This window comes from Capra hircus, chromosome 18 (assembly GCF_001704415.2).
Source record: "Capra hircus breed San Clemente chromosome 18, ASM170441v1, whole genome shotgun sequence".
Classification (NCBI taxonomy): domain Eukaryota; kingdom Metazoa; phylum Chordata; class Mammalia; order Artiodactyla; family Bovidae; genus Capra; species Capra hircus.
Window position 1 is genome coordinate 61,914,018 of NC_030825.1, and position 13,415 is coordinate 61,927,432.

At 41.8% G+C, this 13,415-nt stretch overlaps 3 protein-coding genes across 4 annotated transcripts in view; 1 reads left to right on the forward strand and 2 right to left on the reverse strand.

The window, feature by feature from the left end:
- The window catches only part of LOC102188624 (zinc finger protein 677), an 83,593-nt gene that overhangs the window by 12,814 nt on the left and 57,364 nt on the right, over positions 1-13,415 (forward strand). The window contains exon 4 of the mRNA XM_018063009.1: positions 1-1,234. Within this exon, the coding sequence (XP_017918498.1) occupies positions 1-1,234 (1,234 nt within the window). The remainder of the gene's footprint in view (positions 1,235-13,415) is intronic.
- Positions 452-13,415, reverse strand: part of LOC108638038 (zinc finger protein 320-like) — a 20,985-nt gene continuing 8,021 nt past the window's right edge. Inside the window, exon 4 of one of the 2 annotated variants that reach the window (XM_018063012.1) lies at positions 452-531. In XM_018063012.1, coding sequence (XP_017918501.1) covers positions 521-531 — 11 coding nt within the window. In that variant the 3' untranslated portion in view covers positions 452-520. Of the gene's footprint in view, positions 556-13,415 lie in introns of both variants that reach the window. The other variant, XM_018063011.1, reaches the window with a different exon arrangement.
- Positions 9,744-13,415, reverse strand: part of LOC102185862 (zinc finger protein 665) — a 21,631-nt gene continuing 17,959 nt past the window's right edge. Inside the window, exon 3 of the mRNA XM_018063013.1 lies at positions 9,744-11,477. Coding sequence (XP_017918502.1) covers positions 9,983-11,477 — 1,495 coding nt within the window. The 3' untranslated portion in view covers positions 9,744-9,982. The remainder of the gene's footprint in view (positions 11,478-13,415) is intronic.

The window sequence follows — 13,415 nt, forward strand, 5'->3', positions numbered from 1 at the left end:
GAAGCTATTCTGCCACATTTGCAGTCAAGGAATTATCATCCCCAAAAGAGGACATCAGTAAAGGAGAATTGTGCCACCTAATGACATTAGAGAAAAATGAAACTTATGGCATCAAGGAATTTGACCTCAAGGAAATCTGTGAAAATATGCAGGAGAGTGAGAGTGGGTGGGGATGTGATGCAAGAAACGACAAAGAAGTGCTTTTGATCCACAACAAAAATCTCAGTCAGAGAGAAGATCAGGATAATAAATCCTTAATTAATTTTCCTCAGAGTGTTTCTGTAAGAAGTAATACATATGAATATTTCACACATGACAAGCCATTCATAAGAAATTTGTTAACAATGAAAGATAACATAATCATCGCTGGAAACAATGTAAAGCGTTTGGACAGTAGAACTGGAGCAAGGCTGCAGGCACAGGTGGCTGAACTGCAGAGATTTCCAACTGAGGAGAAAGTGTTTGGAGGCGCTCAACTTGAGAAGTCAGTCAGCAGTGGTTCTTCAGTTTCCCCACTTCATCAAATTCCTCCTAGTGTGGAAACCACTGTGTTATCTGCACAACACAGGAGAACACACACTCGAGAAAAATCTTACAACTGTAATGACTGTGGGAAGGCCTTTAGCGAAAAATCAAACCTGACAAATCACAAGAGAATTCACTCTGGACAGAAACCTTACAGATGTAGTGACTGTGGCAAAGCCTTTAACCACCAGTCCCGCCTTATAGCACATCAGAGAGTACATGCAGAAGAGAAAGCATATAAATGTGATATCTGTGGCAAGGTCTTTAGTCGAAATTCACATCTTGCAAATCATCAGAGGATGCACACTGGAGAGAAACCTTACAAATGCAATGAATGTGGCAAAGCTTTTACCCAATTTTCACACCTTAGCAGACATCAGAAGATGCATGCTGGAGAGAAACCACACAAATGTAATGAGTGTGGCAAGCATTTTACCCAGCGTTCAAACCTTATGGCACACCAGAGAATTCATACAGGAGAAAAACCTTTTAAATGTAATAAATGTGATAAGGCTTTTATTGAACGGTCACAGCTTTGGGGTCACGAGAGAACTCATACTGGAGAGAAACTTTACAAATGTGATGAGTGTGGAAAAGCCCTTACAAGACATTCATATCTTACGCAACATAAAACCATCCACACTGGAGAAAAACCTTACAAATGTTATGAGTGTGGCAAAGCTTATACCCAGTTTGCAAGCCTCACGAGGCATCTGAAAATACACACTGAAAACAAACATAGGCCTCACACATGTGGCAACTCTTTTATTCAAAGCTCAAAGTTAAAAGAATTCAGACAAAATTTCTGAGTGCATTCCAGCCTTACTCAGCTAATGGGACTCTATCAGGGTGGAAGAACACATACAGATGCCCAGCAGACACATGAAAAGATGCTCAGCATCATTAGTTAGGGACATGCAAAACACAAAGTCAATGAGATACCACATTATAGTTATTATCAGAAAGACAATGAATAACAAGCATTAGCAGTGCTGTAGAGAAGAGTACTCTTGGGCCTTGTTGCTGGCATTGTAAATTGGTGCACCATTTATGCAAAACAGTAATGAAAGATTCTCAGAAATTAAAAAACAAAAAACCTGTTATGTGAGCCAGGTTTCGCACTTCTGGCCATTTACTGGCAGAACAGAAAAACACTAATTTGAGAAGATATAGGCACTCTTAATAGTCACTGTAGCATTATTTCCAATAGCCAAGATATGGAAGCAACCTAAATGTCTGTTAATAGATGAAAAATTAGAGGAGCTGTGTTGTGTGCAAGGTGCACACGCACACACACACACACACACACACACACAGGAATATTACTCAGCCATAAAGAAGTCTAGCCATTTGCAACAACATGGATGGATCTAGAGGATTATACTAAGTGAAAGAAGTCAGACGTAGAAAGACAAATACTGCATGATCTCCTTATATGTGGAATATAAGAAACAAAACACAGTGAAAACAGCTTCATAGATAATGAACAAATGCCTGGTTGTTGCCAGAAGGAAGGGTGGTGTGGTTCCAGGTAAAAGAGATGAAGAGGATCAAGCCATACAAACTCCTAGGTATTTATATATGTCGTGGGACTGTTATATCCTGTGTAAGGAAGATGTTTAAAAATATTGTGATAACATAGAGGATAGATGGCTACACACATCATTGTAATTGTTTTTATAAAGCAAATGTTGCCTCATGTGTATAGTACAGCCAAAATGAACAGTTACAATCAATTATATTTCAATAAGAGATTCAACCTTAGAGAGAAACCATATAAAACTAATGTATATGATTTTTTAATATTTACTTGATTGAATTTTTGTCATTTATACTAAATTTGCAGACATCAAAAGGACAGTAAGGGACTGTTACAAATACTCTACACGTATATACTTGAAAACATATGTGAAACGTATATACTTGAAAGCATATGTAAAGGTAGAAAGAAAAGTGAAAGTGAAGTCGCTCAGTTGTGTCCGACTCTTTGTGACCCCATGGACTGTAGCCTACCAGGTTTCTCCGTCCATGGGATTTTCCAGGCAAGAGTACTGGAGTGGGCTGCCATTTCCTCCTCCAGGGGATCTTCCCGACCCAGGGATTGAACCCAGGTCTCCCACATTGTAGGCAGACGCTTTACTGTCTGAGCCACCAGGGAAGAACCTACCCTAAATCACAGATGTGAAACAGATCATTTGAGTGAATACTTTGAATTACAGAATTAATGTGTAATTTTTATCTGTGGAGGGATTACACACTACAGTATGAAATACAAGACTCTCCTTGATTATAATGAACAATGTCATTCAGACACCCACCAGAACAGCTTTCTGTTTCTATTCATCACTGTTCATTCTGTTCATCATCAGTTTCAGAGACTCATAAGGACAAGATTTGGGGTTTGAGAATTGGAGGACTACTGTATATGATGCTTTAGGTCACTAACCATTGCTCTAAAAAGAGCAGTGTTTAAAACAATTTTTTTAATAGATGACATTATTCTTTATTTTTTGCTAAGGTGTTTATTTACCTCATTCCCTCATCTGTTTTATAATTGACATATATCAACTTTAAACTGTACAGCAGAATGGTCTGACTTACATGTATTGTGAAATCATTAAGTTTACTTAGCATCCATCATCTCCTATGGGTACAATAAAATGAGAAAAGAAATAATTTTTTTTCCTTTTAATGAGAACTGTATTGTTTAAAATACTTTATTCCACACTCGTGATGAATTACCTTCAAATACCTTTGGGAAAGACTTGTTTATATCATAAACTCAAATCAGTAATGTCTAAATGTAATTTCAGATTATCTATATATTCATTTTGAGGGTAGACAGTTTAATTTTAAAATTATAATATAGCTTAGCTCTTTTCTGTGTTAACTTGGAATGTTTTGTCAAATGTGGATAACAAAGCCTGTAAGACATGAAGACATTGGGATTTAACTTTTACCTGAAGTGTTACCATGTTTGTAGTACTTCTTAGGGCATTTTGTAGGATGTATATTCTCTTTAATATGAATTGTATATTAAGTAAAGCTAGATTATCAACTATCAAATAATGTCATTGCTACACTCACTAACTTTTATGGCAATATCTGTTTCTTAACATCTACTGCAAGGTATATGTTCTCACATCCTTACATGTGAAAGATATCATATGCAGGAAACAGTAATCATTTGAAATATGGTAATTAGCATATTCAAATATTTTCACATACAAATAAGCAAAATGTCTTAGCATGGCACACTTGAATAGAAGATATATCCTTACATTTGTAAAAGATCTAGTGAGTAGGATAGATTTTGGGATCTTTATAAGGTAGTTTACTCTTTATTATTCAATATTGCTAGCTAGTCATGGTGACAAGAAAGATACTTCAGCATGGAGTTGATAGTGGAACTTTTCAGCAAACACAGATCAATAGGAGAAACTGACTATAGGCATTCATGAGTCCATTTTGTTCCTGATGAGTTTTGTTTTTAATAATTTAAAGGCAGCAAAATGGGCATATTCACAAGAAAAGGATATTTCCTCAATGGCAATAGATTCTTAAACATCTGTAATATTAAGAAACAGATGTAAATTATTAGTGATCAAAAATGTGAAAATACAGTGACCTCATTTGACCTGTGTATATATATTAAACCCTATAAAGTGACCGTCCCCTCAAGTCCTCTCTGCACAGTTGTTAAAGGATAGACTGTATTTGTTACTGACCTGGGTTCTTGGACTCTTTAATCAGTAGAAATTGGTAAAAGGCCAGGTGAGGAATTCAGGCAGAGCTTTATTGGAACTCCCTTGGACTGCAAGGAGATCCAACCAGTCAATCCTAAAGGAAATCAGTCCTGAATATTCACTGGAAGGACTGATGCTGAGGCCAAAACTCCAATACTTTGGCTACCTAATGCGAAGAACTGCCTCATTGGAAAAGACCCTGATGCTGGGAAAGATTGAAGGCAGGAGGAGAAGGGGATGACAGAGGATGAGATGGTTGGATGGCATCACCAACTTGATGGACACGAGTTTGAGTAAACTCTGGGAGTTGGTGATGGACAGGGAAGCCTGGTGTGCTGCAGTCCATGGGGTCGCAGAGTTGGACACGACTGAGCAACTGAACTGAACTGCAGCACAGGTGAGAACAAGAAACAGGTGACTTACTCGCTCCCTGAGGCTGGGTGAGCTGTCTCTTAAGCTGGGTGAAGGTGGGGGCAGAGTAGGAGCAAGATTGGCTGGGTCCCCCTAGCTGGTCTGCCCAACCCCTTGGTGGTGCTGTGGGCAGGGGACCATGTTCAGTACCCTGCTTTTGTTCTCCTCACCTCAGAAGTGGCAGTTCCAGTTGGGTTTGGTCTTTTTGTATGTTATTCATAATTTGTCACAGCTGTGCACATAAGCAGTTATTTTTAATAGCTTATCGTTTCTTGGTATTAAAAAAAACCTTTTAAATATATTTTATTTAGTTATTTTTGGCTGTGCCCTGGGTCTTCTTTACTGCTTGGCTTTTCTCTAGTTGCAGTGGGTAGTGGGAGCTACTCCCTAGCTGCAGTGCACAAGTGGAGAAAGAATCTCAGTGAAATAATTTAAAAATACAGAGTTGCACAAACATAGCTGCTGATGTGGAAAACACTGTAAAGGGGTCAACTCAGAAATAAGCTCAGTCATTCCTTGTTCCAGGTGCCCTCTTCTCTGACCTCTACTCCATGCCAGAAAAAGGAAGGGGTGACCTGCAACTGAGTGAATCAAGTCACTGCCCCCCACTGAATAAAAACTGCAAATGGAAGTTATCTTCTCAAATAATTACAAGATGCACAAGACCTATAGACAGGTGTTTTGTAATTCGCACCCTCATCTGTATGATTTAAACAAATTTTAAATGTACTAGATTCTAAAAACACAACTCCTACATCACAACTTAGTTATCCATATCCAAACAGCTGGAGCCAGTTACCCACTCCCTCTACCTGCACTACCAGGTTATTCCATTTCATTCACCTTATCTGTCTCCCTATTCTATCCCTGTGTCTCTTTTTGCTCCCAACTACCCTCCTGCTGTTTCTCCCCTCCTATTTCTTCCCTCACATCTGTCCTGCCCCACTCTTCAACTTGTTCCCCTCCCCTGTTGCACTCTTTCCCCCCAACCTGACTGCCCTCAATCTCCATTATTTCTGGTCCTTTCTTCCCCTAACTCTCCTACACCTGACACAGGAGGGAAGGGAACAGGGCACAACCCTTAAAAGAATGACTCAGTCATTAAGCCTATGACAAAAACCAGTTATAACTAGTTAGATCCAAGATGGCGGAAGATTTGACTGCCAACAAACCTTGAACTTCATGCTATGCTAGTCGTGACATATTAGTTAAGTGACATGCTCATAGGTGCTATGACAGTTCTGACGCCAACCGTCAAAGGCCAGAAAGTGGGGGGTGGGGGGGTGGCCCAATTTCCAGAAGTCTCCATCTCTCCCTGAAATAGCTTAATTACTCCACTCTCTAGACTGTGAAGTTCCTCAGCCCCTAGAAACTAACCACCTTGTATTTCAGGGTCGCTTTCACCTTCTGAGACTGCATTCTGCCTATGGAACTTGGATTATCACAGGGCCTCTCTCTGAGATGACCTACTTTACAGCTGTGGAATGTATGCGGGCACGCGCATCGGCTCAGTACTGTCCGATTCTTTGGCGACCCCCATGGACTTGTAGGCCGCCAGGCTCTTTTGTCCATGGGAGTATCTGGCAAGAATACTGGAGTGGGTTGCCATGCCCTCCTCCAGGGGATCTTTCTGACCCAGGGATTGAATCCACGTCTCCTAAGGATTCTGCATTGGCAGGCGATTCTTTACCACTGGTGCCTCCTGGGAGGTCCTGTGGAATGTGCATCTCAATAAATCTACTACTTACCTATCACTTTGCCTCTTGCTGAATTCCACCCGCACTGCTATGTAAAGAACCGCATCATTAAGTCCTGAGACCACGTGTGCAATATTAATTAAGACCCTGGATTCCAGTCCAAATTGGGAGTGTGGTTTCGCTTCTTTCTCCCTATCACTCTCTCCTCACTCTCTGGCACCCCAGGGTGATACGTCTTTCCTGCTCTTCCTCAGCTCTTCTTGCCACTAGTCCTCTTTCTCTCCCAGCACCAGGAGACTCTGAAGGCCACGGTTCCAACTCTTCTCTCCCGACACCCTGTGTGAAGTTCCTGGTCACTGCTGCTCTCTAACCTCTGGAGAGCGGGCTCTTTAATTTCTGTTTCATTCACCTGCTACATTCAATCAGGACTTAATTGCTTTCACTTTATCTTCTCTTTCAAGTCCCTGAGCCTTCTATGTTCTCATCGTTTCTCCCTCATGCTTTTCTCTTTCTCAGTCGCTCTGTATCTGCTTGATTCCCTTTGCCCCAACATTTTAAGGGGTGGCGACTGAATAAGATGTCCTGGGACCCAAAGGTACCGTTTTCCAACTGAGTTGAATCTGACACAGAACACTGGTGTCACACGGGCAGGTCCTGGCAGCACCCTGCGGTAGGGTGACGGGACGGGCTGACAGGAAGGGGAGACCTGTGGAGCCGAAGGACCGGCGAGGACAGCGGGGCTGGGAGGGCGGGGGTCTCAGGACTGGGGTGGGCTCTCCAGGATCCCAGGCCCCCAGGAGAGGACACTGCCTCTCCAGGAGCGGGGCGACCCGGCTCTATCTTCAGGGTCTGACAGGGCTAGACGAGTGATGCCGTCGTCGAATTAACTTTGTTCTCTTAGCAGAGGATGATGGAGGCGGAGGTGGCAAAGGATTTAAAGCAGGAAAATGTCTCGAAAGGCGGTGTTTACGTGGGTCGAGGGCAAAAAAGCCAAGGGCTCAGGGACCCGCCTCAGGGTGATTTTCACCCAAAGGAAAACAGTCGAATCGAAAGGTCGACGTGTAGATTTACTGGGGGCAGAGGACCGGATGCTAGGATTTAAGGTCCTGAAGCGAAGTCAGGGGTACCGCGCAGCACCGATTTACACAGGAAACCAGAGACTTGATACAGCGTACCCGACTTCTCATTCCCCGGTTCCGCAGGGAGCTGCCTGTGCGGTGCTGCGATGCGGCCTCCGGGGCGGGGCCTGAGCGGAGTGCTATCGGCGAGGGGCGGGGCGAGGAGGGAGCGCCGGCCGGCTGGGGACGAGAGGTCCCTCCCCGTACCTTGAAATTGCTAATTTTAACCGTATGTCTGGAAAGAGGGCTGAGGCGCAGGTCCAAGCTAGAAAAGTGTTAACTCTTGCTGCCCAGCGTGACTTGTGCTCTGCACTACCAGCTTCCCGGTCTTGAAGAAACTGCGCGTGCGCATAAGGACTGTGGGCGGGGCCTGAGCAGAGCACTACCAGCAAGGGTCGGGGCGTGAAGAACCCGGGCTTGCGCTACGACTGAGAGGGAGGGACGAGAGCCGGGTAGAGGTGTGGTGTTCACGTCCCTTGGATTCCCTCCCAAGTTTACCTTTTCCAGGTTTAGACATGCTTGAGGGTCTTTGTATCTTATGATAGGATGGCTTCCTGCTTAGCTTAAGTTACTGTCTCTAACAAGTTTTAAACCCTTACAGTTGTGTAAGGGTTGTGTAAGGGCCACTTATTTTGGAAATTTCTTTTTAACAAGTTGAAAACAGTTTAAGTCAAAAGCTATTTTTGCCAGCGGTTGACTGACCGTTGGTCCTGAACTGAGAAAACTGCGATCTCAGTGAGGAGTAGCTGTGGGGCGGTAACTGGATCCAGAAACATTGCCTGCAATCAAAATTAATTTAAGCAATTAAATTAAAAAGAACTGCAGTTATCTGTGTAGGGTTTACAAATTAGAATATGAAATACAAAACTCTCAATGGGTAGAATGGACGATATAATACTAAACGCTACAGAACAGCATTTTTTTTCCAGAATTTTTCTCCATGGAAGGGTCTAGGCAGCCAGGAGGCTTCTCCTTTTCTTTCCTGATTTCAGGCTCTTTTTATTTCCGAAGTGGGTCTACTCAGCCTCAAGCAGATACCACTTGGATGAGCTCACTGCGGTCCCAGCTGAACTTACACTCGCCCATTGTGCTTGGTGACGGTGAGGACTGTCCGGGTGGAGGACCCTGCCTCTGCCCTCCTCTGCTGTTCCTGGTCAGATCCCTTCCCACTCTTCCAGGGCAAAGGACCCCTGCACACATCAACCCCCTGAAGTGAAGGCCGTACCAGAGGGTGTACTAGTTTCATTTTGTGTTCTTCTCACTAATTTGCTGACCATGTGTGGAGTATGTAACTACAGTCCAGGCTTGTCTGCATCAAGAATAAAATGGTAAGCCAATGGAATACAGTCTACCACCTCATCTAGGTTATTTTTAAAACATGGAGACAAACACCATCCTCTGTCACTTACAGTCACGCAAGTCAAATACCCCAAAGCAACGGCCTGGTGTGCGGACCTGGATTCTCCCCCAGACCCACTGCTCTCCCTGATGCCCCCATCACACCAGCTCCACCTTGTCTCCGAGTGGCTCATCACAGCTGGAGAAACACAGCCCCGAACTGACTGTTCTTGATTCAGATTCCTGGCTGTTCCCTCACATTCCCTGTGTGTCTGCTCCATACCTTTCCTGTGGAGCTCCTCAAAAGTCCACCTCCACCTCTCCTATCTTTTTTTTTTTTTTCAAAGACCCTGTTTATTGTCCACTGAGCTCCTGGAGCAAAGAAAGAGATCTCCTCCAACTGCCTCAACAGTCTGCCTCAGGACCTGTGTTCTCTCCTCGGTATTGACTGTGAATAGCCTGAACCCACCTCTAGCTGTTGGTGATCCTGAAATTGTGCCTTTATGCCAACTCCACTCTGTGTCAGGACAGCATGGCATTTTTCCTCCTCTGCTAAACACACACACAATCTTACACACACACACACCCTCTAAACCTTTTTATGCACTCTATCGTCTTTAAAGAGCTTCCCTGGTGTCTCGGATGGTAAAGATCGGCCTGCAACGCGGGAGACCTGGATTCAATCCCTAGGTTGGGAAGATCCCCTAGAGGAGGGTACAGCAACCCACTCCAGAATTCTTGCCTGGGAAATCCAAAAAAGCCTGGCGGTCTACAGTCCACGGGGCTGCAAATAGCTGGACACAACTGAGCGACTGAGTACAACCACAAAAGTATACATTTTTGACAAAGCTGATCACAGGAATCATAAGGTTTCTCTCTAGTAAGAATTTTGTTACATTCCAGAAGGCTGAAACTTTGGCTATCCTTTGCCAAAATTTTATTTGTGTGGTTTCTTTTAAAGATGTACATTCTGCCACCAAATAAATGTTAGGCACAGTTACAGGCTTTGCCACATACGTATGTTTTAAATGATTTCTCTCCTTAAGGGGGGTCTCTGATTTTAAGGTCTGACTACCTCCATACATTTTATCTCCATCATTGTATTTGTAAGATTTCTATTATTAATTTTTCGATGATGCCCAAAGCTTCAGCTTTTAATAAAAGCACTGCCACATAGATTAAGTTTATAATGTTTCTTTTCAGTATGTATTTTCTGATGCCTACCCAGGTTTGTAAACTGAGTAAAAGCTCTGCCACACTCATGACACTTGTAAGGTTTCTCACCAGTATGAATGATCTTATGTCGATTGAGATGTGAACCATCTGTAAAGGCTTTGCCACACTCGTTACATTGATAAGACTTCTCTCCAATATGAGTTCTCTCGTGACGCCAAAGTTGTGAATTTTGGGTAAAAGCCTTATCACATTTATTACATTTATAAGGTCTTTCTCCTGTATGAATTCTCTGATGTGCTACAAGGCTTGAATGCTGGATAAAAGTCTTGCCACATAAACTGCATTTGAGTTCTCCAGTGAGAGTTTTCTCATGACTACAAAGTTGTGAATGTTGGACCAATGCCTTACAGCACACATCATATTTGTAAGGTTTCTCTCCAGTATGAGTTCTCTCAAGATCCCAAAGCTGCGAATGTTGCATCAAAGGCTTAACACACACATTGCACTTACTCGGTTTCTTTCCACTGTGCCTTCTCTGATGCCTACTAAGACTTGAAACTTGGGTAAAAGCTTTGTCACACTCATCACATTTGTAAGGTTTCTCTCCAGTGTGGGTGGTCTTATGTTGAGTAAGATTTGAATGTTTCGTAAAGGCTTTGCCACACTCAGTACATATATAAGGTTTCTCCCCAGTATGGATTCTCATATGTTGAGTAAGGATTGACCGCACAGGAAAGGCTTTGCTGCATTCACTACATTTGTAAGGTTTCTCACCAGTATGGATTTTCTCATGAATCCAAAGGAGTGAACGTTGAATAAATGACTTACCACATTCTTTACACTTATAAGGTTTCTCCCCAGTGTGCAGCCTCTGATGACTTGCAAGGATTGAATTTCGACTGAAGACCTTGCCACAGACATCACATTTGTATGGTTTCTCTCCTGTATGGATTATCTGATGGTTCCTTAGGGCTGAGTGCACACTAAATGCTTTGCCACACTCATTACATCTGTAAGGTTTCTCTCCAGTATGGACTACCTTATGTTGAGTAAGATTTGAATGCTTCCTAAAGGCCTTCCCACACTCATTACATCTGTAAGGTTTCTCTCCTGTATGGATTCTCTTATGCTGAGTAAGGCTTGAGCGCTTCCTAAAGGCTTTGCCACATTCATTACATTTGTAAGATTTCTCTCCAAAGTGCACTGTCTGGTGACTTACAAGGACTGACTTTCGACTGAAGGCCTTGCCACAGACATCACATTCATAGACTTTCTTTCTTGTATGAATCAACTGATGTCTAGTGAGGTTTGAGCACTGATTGAAGGTTTTGCCACACTCTTTACATTTGTAAGGTTTCTCTCCTGTATGAATTCTCTGATGACATGCGAGGTGTGAATTTCGACTAAATACCTTACCACATACATCACAATTATAAGGTTTCTCTCCCGTATGGATTAACTGGTGTCTGCTGAGGTTTGAGCTGTAAGGAAAGGCTTTGTCACACTCATTACATTTATAATGTTTTTCCTTGTATGCTTTCTGGCCTTGTGTCAGTATTGAAGGGTGAATAAAATCATTCCCATACGGATTAGAAATGTTGGTTTGGACAACAGGAGAAATTGTCTGCAATGGTAAAAATGAGGTGCTACTGTTGCTACTCTTGTCAGCTTCATTAAATTCATCAATTTTCTCTTCACTTTTAAATATACACCATTCATCCTGAAAGCTTAATGCAAGCTTATTTTCAATAGGTTTGTTTCCTGGATCCCTTCTACCATGTTGATTTTTTCCATCAGTGAGATTTTCATTATTGTTTACAGACATTCCTTTGTCATTTCCTTCATCATCTGTCCACTGACACTCAAAGACATGTATATTTTCCTGGATTTCCATGAAGTAAAAATCTCTGATTTCATGACTTTCATATCTTCCCAACATCACTCTCTGGAATACTCCTGTATCCCTGTTTGCTTTTGGTTTCAATTTCTTGATCACATGTATATGAGAGACAGCTACAAGATATAAAGAACCATAGGTATCCTATTAATTACAGATGGTAAATAAATGTTTCATATTGAAAAGGTGATATTACACTAAAGGCATTACCAATCCTGGACAGTTATTAAACTTCCCAACCATGACCTTCAAGTTTTCAGACACAACTAAAGAAAAGGATCTTTTATTAAAGAAAGAATAATTGCAAGTAATTCAAGTTAATTTTAGGGTAGCCTAGTCACTCAATGACAAAATCACTCACATTGTGCAAACTTACGTTAGCTCTCAAAGAAAGGATATTTTCCACCGTGACCTCAAAGATCACATATCTTTTGGCAGTAAACATATTGCTGTCTCATAACTGAGGAGAAAAATCTATTATACATATTTTATGCATAATTACTATACATATATAAGTACTAAAGAACAGTCAATGTATTGTAACGCTGCTGCTGCTAAGTTGCTTCAGTTGTGTCCGAATCTGTGCGACCCCATAGACGGCAGCCCACCAGGCTCCTCTGTCCCTGGGATTCTCCAGGCAAGAACACTGGAGTGGGTTGCCATTTCCTTCTCCAATGCATAAAAGTGAAAAGTGAAAGTGAAATCGCTCAGTTGTGCCCAACTCTTAGCGACCCCATGGACTGCAGCCTACCAGGCTCCTCCGTCCATGGGATTTTCCAGGCAAGAGTACTGGAGTGGGTTGCTGTTGCCTTCTCTGATTGTAATGCTAAATAATCCAAAACAAGCTTTATCTAATAAATAATCTAAATAACCTGTAGTTTAAAATTGCAAAACCATTGTAGAACTGAGAAAATAAAACAATTTATAAGAAAACAAAATACTTATCTTAATACACATTATATATCCACATGTACCCACTAAGAGAAAGCATTTTACAACATTAAGAGATGCTGTGTATCAGATATATTGCATAATGCATGCTCAAAGATCATCTATAAATCACAAAATAAATTGAAAATTATTCCAGTAAACCATGATAAAGTCAGCATAGATAATAAGTCACCATATTACAGAAAATTTTTACTCTGCAGAACTCTAGACATTCCCCCTTAAGAATAAAGAAAGAACTTATATTCTAGAAGGAGCACACAATATGAGAGCTGGGAGTCATATAGAAATCACTGACTTATGAACTATCACGTCAGGAAAATACATAACATTATAAAAAAGAACTGGAAAAAGAAGTCAGAAGTCACAATTATGATTTCATGACTGCAGCTATATCACAGTCAACTACTAGAGAAATTCCCTGTCTATGCACTGCCCTTTAGTTATCCTGGTCACTGGCCCCAAATCATATGTGATACATTGCATATGCTTTGAGAATTTATTAACGAAGGTCAGAGACAACACTGTTGAGAACATATTGGAAAATAAAAACATACAC